Raw genomic sequence first — 8,058 nt, 5'->3', positions numbered from 1 at the left:
AAATGCACACGACAGCCCTAAAACAAAGAATGACCCAGCTCACACTGTCAATAGTGCTGAAGCTGAAAAATCCTGGTCTAGAGAAACCCATGACCCCATAAGATTCCCTGGCTCCCTGAGTCTTCTCTCGTTTTCCCCAAGGCCTGGGCTGCTCAAGTACAGATGGGCAGCACCTACTGTGGTCATTTTTCGCTACTGAAAAATAGTGGATAAACAGGTCCTGAGGGGCTCTGGCAGGGAGCCCCTATCACAGGAAGGCTCTGGCATTTTCAAGACTCTGAGACACTAGGCTTGATTCGCTACAATGAGTTTATTGGAAACATAGAGTGAAACAAAGACAAAGGAGAAGGCAGCAGAGTCATTAGTTTTTCAGAAGCTCTTGTGGGCAGCCCCCGAAGGGAGATGTTCTCCCCACGCGTGGGCCTGTCCCTCGCAGAGTCACAGAACCACCATCCAGGGTCCGCGTCTCCATTCCACAGGCAGAAGCACATGCGCAGAGTCCCAGGTCGTGCAGACAGGGACATTCCCGGGCCTCCCCCGTTCCTCCAAGCTTTGGGGAAGAGGTCAGGCAATACCAATGCATACAGCAAAAAACAGAAGGCAGGCGGAAGAAAAGGATGAATCCTCGGGACAACAAATTGACTACCAGGAAAGGCTACAGAGAGAGACCACGGCACCGCCGGGGCCTCCCCGGACTCCTGCGACCGGGGATGGCTCCCGGAGCGGAGCGGTGGGGAGGGCACTTAGAGTGCAGGCGGGCGGCCGCTATTGGGAGGCCGGCGCGGGCGGCGCGTTCCGGTGGCGCGAGGTACTGGCTGGGTGGAGAGTGACGACGACAGGCGCTGGCGGAGGCGGCAGCCTCCTAGCACCTCTTACAGCTGCCGCCGCAGACGCCAACCCCGGTGGAGGGGGCGCAGGCGTTAGTGGTGCCCACCACCACGTTGCTGTTGCTGGGGACGCTACTGACTCTGGTGGAGACAACAGGGGCAGTAGTGGAGGCGCAGAGATCGCCACAGACGACGCCACCGCGGGAGCTGCTGACACCTGCAGGGGGAAGAGACGGAGGCGCGCGTCAGGCGCAGCTGCGACCTGGGTGAGTGGCTTTACTGCGAACCCACGCGCCCTTTCCCCAGAGGCTCCCAGACCCGCCCAGCGGGAGGAGGAGACGGACCCCAATACTTACAGACATTCACCGAGCCGACGCCTTCACACAGCCTGCGGGGAGAGAAGTGGAGAGATCAGTGCCGCGGAAAAGGCGCCGGGGCCCCGTGACTGAGGTGGAGGGGGACATCTGTGACCCTCCATCTGGGCACTTGCCCAAAGGAACGGGCAAGAAATGCTCTCGGCCAGGAGCCAGCATAGACTCGGGTCACTGTGACGGTCTGGAGACAGAAGGCCTGTGAGCGCCTCGCTCTCCACCGCTTCTGAGCTGTGCAACCCCAGCTTCAGCCAACCTCAGCCTAGGCTTCCTTATCAGGAAAACCTACTTCGTAGATCTCTTGAGAGGACTGAATCAAATAAGAGGCGTCCAGTGCTTAGTGCCTGGCTCATAGCCCTTAAGAGCTATTAGCTGACACTACCTCGAAGTTGGCTCTGACTGAATTGCAGGTGCATTTGAGGGAAGCAGATTTAACTTCTGAAATACTGTCTGATTGGTGTCATTAGATTATAGGCATCAGGAGGGCATACATTTTTGTCTATTCCTTTCTGCACCACCTAAAAACAATGCCTGGCTCAATACAAAACTCTTGGATAAACGAATGGGATTTTAGAACAGGCTCAGAGACTGCCCACCACCGTCCTTTCATCCGGCAGATGGAAAGGCTGAGGCCCAGAGGGAGGACATATCCAATGACAAGGCAGGGCTGTCACCCCAGGCACTCATTTCTACTCAGCCCGCGTTTCCCTCCCACACAGCTTCCCCTAAGGGAAGAAAATGGAGTTCCCCTGAAAGTACACTGGCCAAGGATTGGTGAAATCAGCTTCAGATAAGAGAAGCCACGGCCACCATCAAATCATTCCATGCCCAGGTTCCCTAGGTAACACACACCAAAGCTCCTGAGTTCATTCCAAGAGCCCTGTGTGATGGCAGAGTGGGCCACTCATATTCCAATGCCATCTCCATGTGTCTGTCCAACTTCCAAATTCAGATTTGGAAAACTCCTCCTCCCAGAATTCTTCACTTATGAAATTCCCCAGCCCAGCCAGATCCCTGCCTCTAAGCTTTCCAATGGAACAACTCGAGTTTGGTGGAAATCTCATCATGTGGTCACTTTAGTTTCTAGGTCCCAAGCCTGTGTTCCCCATTTCCCAAATACACAAGATGCTCCCTCTGCATCCCCAACCTTCACCGTCCTCTCCCCAGGGCCAAGGGCCTGACTGTCCACAAAAAAAAAAGGAGCTTCGAGTGAGACCAACTGACCAACTAAGGGAAAGAAACCAAGGGCAAAGAATGAGCTCATATTCTGGGAGCATTGTCCTTCTGGGAGCAGGAGCTGTATAGCTGCCCTCCAGCCATAGGAAGGCTGAGTGACCAATGGGTCTTCTCCACTCCCCCCACCTCTGAAGCAAGAAAAAAAGCAAAAATCCTGAAAGCAAGGCATAACTGCCCCAAGGGATAAGTCCTTGGTCTCTGCCTAACTCATTCCCACCTGCCACAATGGAAGACCACTTTGGGATGCTCATTGCCACTATAATAGAAAAGCATGAGTTGATAGTGTCATCTATCTGAAGCTGTCCTTATGGGATACATCTGAACTCCCAGGTCTGGAGATGAGGCCAAGGCCAGACTAGGAAAAAGAGAAGGAATCCTGAGAGGCACATGCAGCTACAGCTGGAAGGGAATTAGCACCACCCAGGCAAGCTGGCCCCATGCCTTTATTAGGCTTCTCAGTAACAGGAATACCTGCTGCCAGATTACTGGATCTCAACTGAGATGAACAAGACTGCAATCTCAGATCAGTGCCTGGGTGAACATGAGAGACTCAAACGGGCCTAGATCATACTTAAAGGACTTACACAAATTACCTGTCTGGTTGCAGGGTGGGGAGGTTAAGAAACAAAACTTGAATGCTGCCAGGAGTGTGAGGACAGAGCACGCTGAGAACCCTGGCAGGGCTGGGAAAGGGAAAGGTCTATGGGACCCACCTCTGCTCCTCGCCCTCCAGCAGGCGCCTATAGGTGGCGATCTCGATGTCCAGGCCCAGCTTGGAGTTCATCACCTCCTGGTACTCCCTGATCAGGCAGGCCATGTCCTGCTTGGCTTTCTGCAGGGCGCCCTCCAGCTCAGCCAGCTTGCAGCGGGCATCACTGAGGGCCGCCTCACCCTGCTGCTCAGACTGGGCCACAGCGGCCTCCAGCTTGGAATTCTGAAGAGAACAGAAAGAACAAGGTAGATTAGAGTCCCTGGGTCTCTCTGATGCTTACCTAGATGAGACCATGCTCCCCACCAAGCTGGGAGCACCTCAGAACAGAGCCTCTTGCCTTCATCACCTGGGACTCACAGAGAACACAATCAGGGACTCTACATGGACAAAGGGGCTGGAGAATGAATGCTGAGATCCAGATAGGGCACACATAGGCTGTGTGACAATGGTTAGACCCTCAGTCTCTCTGGCCTTGGGCACAGATGCCCCATACCTGGCACTTGGCGTTCTCCACCTCGGCTGTCAGCCTCTGGATCATGCGGTTCAGCTCGTTGATCTCCTCCTTGGTGCGGCGCAGAGTCTCCCCGTGCCTGATCACCGTGGCCTTCATCTCCTCACACTGGGGGAAGTAGAGATGCTCGTGAGGCTCAGGGTGGGACCTCCCATCCATTCAGGACACCACAGATGATTTTACAGGTTGTACAGTGCTCAGCCTGTGCAACCACACATGGCAGTCCTGCCCTACCACCCCAACCTCAGAGTGGCAGCCATCTCTTCTCATCCCTAGTGCATCCCCAGAAAAGGAAGCCTATTTAATAGATAATCTCACATCCCTCCCACTGCCATGTCTACCAGGCAGGCGTCCTGTGCCACTCACCTTGCTGCGGTACCAGGACTCGGCCTCGGCCCGGCTGCGGGTGACAATGTCATCGTACTGTGCCTTGATCTCGGCAATGATGCAGTCCATGTTCAGGTCCCGGCTGTTGTCCAGCTTGACAACCACGGAGGTGTCTGAGATGTGGGATTGGAGAATGCGGATCTCCTGCAGGAGGTGAGGGCAGTGACTTTAGTTGAGAACACAGCCCCACCCACCATGTCCTGACTCCACCTCCTCAGGCTTTCTCTGGTCCCCAGCCCTGCCCCCTCACACAGCCTCAGGGACTGCAACCTCTACCCACATCCTGTCCAACACTCCCACCCCCATCTCTCCTCTCTGCTGGCTGCTAGGTCTCTGTCTGGCCCCTGAGCCCACACCTCCTCGTACAGCCGCCTCAGGAAGTCGATCTCCTGGATCAGGGCCTCCACGTTGGCCTCCAGGTCTGATTTGCGGAGGTAGGCGCAGTCCACATCCTGGAAAGGTGGGGAGTGTTGGAGCTCAAGGACCCTGGTGATCCAGCCTCTAGATTCCTCTCTCTTCCCACCCATTCCATGAAGCCTGGGGAAAGGAGTCCCCAGTGTCTCATTCCCATGCCCTCTCCTTCCCTTCTGGCCCTTCCCAGGGTGACCTGGCATCCTCTGCCCCTCTGAGGACAAACCCTGTTTGTCTTGGGCACAGCTCACCAGCCTTTCACTGCTCCATACCCTCTTATCTCTCCTTTCTCCCCTCTCCTACTCCGGAAAGCCTGCCCAGACTGACCCCCAGCTCTCACACCCTGACCCTTTCCTGTCCCCCAGCAGTGCTCCAAGAGCCCAAGGGCTACTCCTGGTTCTTCTCCATCCTCGCTTAGACCCTGGGATTGTGTCTCTGCCTCAAGGTCAGACTCCCCAGAATGCTAGACACACTGCACTGTCTCTCAGCAGAGACAATGAATCTGCTATGTCTCCAGGGAACTCAACCACAAACCACAACCTCTGGAACAGAGCAGGACACACAGAGGACAGTGCAGCCATCCCCTCACCCAGGGCAGGTGTTGGTGGATATTCCCAGGTCATTACCCTTTGTCAAGGCCCTGGATGCTCCATACAAAGGCCTGCATCTGGGCAGTCCTAGCCTGCTGCGGAAAGGTCATTGCACCCCACACTGAGATTGAGACCCCCTGTGTGTCCTCAGGAAGAGCCTGTCATTCTGAGATCCCACAGACCTGTGCTTCTCAATCCTGTGTCACTTGCCTTTTTCAGAGCCACAAACTCGTTCTCAGCTGTTGCTCTCAGAGAAACCTCCTCCTCATACCTGAGACAGAGCAGAGGGCAGAGAGGGGATGTCAGGGCAGGGCAGGTCTCTGCAGAGCCCCCATCACATCACACTTTATCACAGCGATAGGGGCAGTACTAGAAACACCTCCACACAGCCCAGGCCTGGCAGCCTAGCCTAGTCCTTTCTGGTTGGATGTGGGATGTGTCTGGGATTCTCTCTCCACTTTCAACTGGGGAGGGAGAGTGCTCATCTGGGACCTCCCAGTCCTGTTCCCAAAGGGACTCTGAGGTCCCCCAGGAGGCAAATAGGACTCAGTCCCCAGCCCCATCTTGGGAGTAAACAGCATGGCCTCCCAGGACCTGTAACCCCAGTCTCCCTTCACTGGTATCAATCCCAGCTCAGGTATGGGGCCTCCTGGACCTGAAGACCTGCAGGACCTCCTGGACCTGCAGACCTGCACCCAAGGCAGTGGGACACCCAGAGCCCAAGACCTGTCACTCATGAGAGACCCTGGGCTCACATCTGACAGGTGCTACAGGTATAGGGGTTGAGGGTCAGGAGAGAAGGCCTGGACCCTGCAGAGGCTTCCTCCCCACCGAGCGCAGGGGAGAGCTGCTGGGTGATGTGGCTCAGGGAAGAGAAGGCTGAAGTGGGACAGAGACAGGTCATGGGAGTCACAGCCCTCCTCTTACACAGGTGTCTGGGCAAAGATTCCACAAAGGAAAAGACCTCGCCACCCTCGGTCAATCTAGTGGTCATGGCCACTCACCCTACCTGGGAGTTCTTATTGTCTAATCCAGTGTATTTAACCTAAACCCCATTCCTGTGCCCAGCATCCCTCCTGCCCACACTCACTTCTTCTTGTAGCCCTCCAGCACCTCCTGCACGTGGTTGAGCTCTGAGGCCAGCCTCCCGCTGTCGGCCTCCACGCACTCGGCCTCTCGCCGCAGAGTCTCGATGTAGCCCTCAAACAGGGGCTCCAGGTTGCTCTGGCAACACTCGCGGTTCTGGTAGAACTGCAGCTTTGTCTCCAGCAGTTTGTTCTGCTGCTCCAGGAAGCGCACCTGCCATTCGGGGTGAGAAGGAGGGGCAGATGGTTTCTGGTGCCCCAAAGCCACCTCTGGGGGTTTGCAGGGGAGGTGCTTTAATGGGAACCCCCAAATCTGGAGCTTGTCTGAGATTGAGTAGAGGTGGGCAGTGGGAGACAGACAATTTCTGGATTTCCTGGTCACGATCTGTGTCTAGATTTCCCACTCAGGAGTGGAGCAAGGGCTGGGTGGTGTCAGTGCCTGCTCCCTGGGGAGTTGAGTGACCCCCCCCCCCCCACAAGCAGATGAACAGAAGTGGAGGCTTAGCCCCTCACTATGAAACTAGGTGATCAGCAACCCTCACAGGCAGAGTACTCAGGTTCAGATCACAGATGGGATTTCTGGAGATGGTGTCAGGAAGAGGGTGTCACAGGCCATCTGGAAGGGAGCTCAGCTCTCCCAGCCCTTCCCCTGTGTCATCTGGAGGTCAGTGCACCCTACTCTCTCACCCTGGGGCTGCCCAAACCCCTCTGAGTTCAGCAGCAGCAGTCACATGCCCCCTCCCCCAACTCCCTGATGTCTAGCTTGTGCCCCAGAGCAGCCTGGCCACACTTTTCCTTCACAAGCTCCCCCTATCTGAACTGTCAGCTGAGTCTGCATCTTGAGTGCATGTGTGTGTATGTGTATGTGTATGTGTATGTGTCTGTCCATCTGTCTGTGTGCCTCTCCCATCAGACTGGGATCTCAGGCAGGCAGAGGTCTTTGTGCCTCTGACTCCAACCTCAGTGCCCAGCCCTAGCTGTGCAGGTGGTGGGGGTTCAGGAAGGGTGTGATCCAGGACACCCACCTTGTCGATGAAGGCCGCGAACCTGCTGTTGAGGGATTTGATCTGCTCCTTCTCCTCCTGCTTCACGCACTGCGCGTTGGGGTCGATCTCCAGGTTGAGGGGCGTGAGGAGGCTCTCGTTGACCGACACGGTGGTGATGCATGGGGGGCTGGGCCCGCACACGCCCCCGGAGCGGTAGCCGAAGCTGCGTCCGCAGGAGCCGGCCCGAAAGCCTCCGTACAAGCTGCGGCTGCCAAAGCCCCCAGGGAGGCCACGGTAGCAGGAGATGCCACGGTAAGGGGCAGCGGTGATGCAGCAGCGGCCGGGCCGGGGCCCGCAGGCCGAGATGCAGCTGAAGGCGCGACCACCACAGTAAGATCCACAAGTCATGGTGCTTTTTGGGGAAGAGAGGAGGTTCTGAGGATGGAGACGTCCGAATGGAGAGCACAGTGGTCGGGGCGTCAGGCGTTCACTACTTGCACCTCTGTAGGCCTTTTATATAAGTAGGGAGACTGTGACCACGTGGATCAGAGCAATTAGAAGACTTTATGGGCTTGGGTTGTTTAGCTGCTGTCGCTCCCCACTTAATGTGCTTAATTGGTGCCCAGAAGCAGCCAGATGTTCATGATCCTTTGCCCTAAACTGCAGTTTTCTTCTTCAAAGGACCGACTCACATCCCGCACACCCACCTGAAACTCCCAATACACAGCTGAGGAAACTGACGTTGGACGAAGGAGTGGGCAGTGACTCAGGTTGGAATGGAAGGGAAGGGGCGGGGCTGCTGCTCTTCCTGTCCTGCGGGGTTTGACATTGTCGATGCCGCTGTCCGCGGTGCTCATAGGACTAGCCAGGAATGTTGGTAGGGGGAATCCCATAATGTGGAACTTAGGGGGCACTTGGTGGTTTCTCCGAACTAGATGACCT

At 56.1% G+C, this 8,058-nt stretch overlaps 1 protein-coding gene across 1 annotated transcript; it reads right to left on the bottom strand.

The window, feature by feature from the left end:
• Nucleotides 1-291: 291 nt before the first annotated feature.
• Nucleotides 292-7,757, bottom strand: LOC103892046 (keratin, type II cuticular Hb6). The gene is made up of 9 exons (XM_024256960.3): nt 7,156-7,757; nt 6,136-6,344; nt 5,256-5,316; nt 4,401-4,496; nt 4,024-4,188; nt 3,640-3,765; nt 3,148-3,368; nt 1,184-1,215; nt 292-1,044 (listed from the first exon to the last, which is right to left on the bottom strand). The coding sequence occupies exons 1-9, from the start codon at nt 7,522-7,524 to the stop codon at nt 863-865; spliced, it is 1,461 nt and encodes a 486-aa protein (XP_024112728.1). The 5' UTR covers nt 7,525-7,757; the 3' UTR covers nt 292-862.
• Between the last annotated feature and the right edge of the window lie 301 nt (nt 7,758-8,058).

This window comes from Pongo abelii, chromosome 10 (genome assembly GCF_028885655.2).
Source record: "Pongo abelii isolate AG06213 chromosome 10, NHGRI_mPonAbe1-v2.0_pri, whole genome shotgun sequence".
Classification (NCBI taxonomy): Eukaryota; Metazoa; Chordata; class Mammalia; order Primates; family Hominidae; genus Pongo; species Pongo abelii.
The sequence above is the reverse complement of the archived record's forward strand: the minus strand, read 5'-3'. Positions and strand labels throughout refer to the sequence as shown.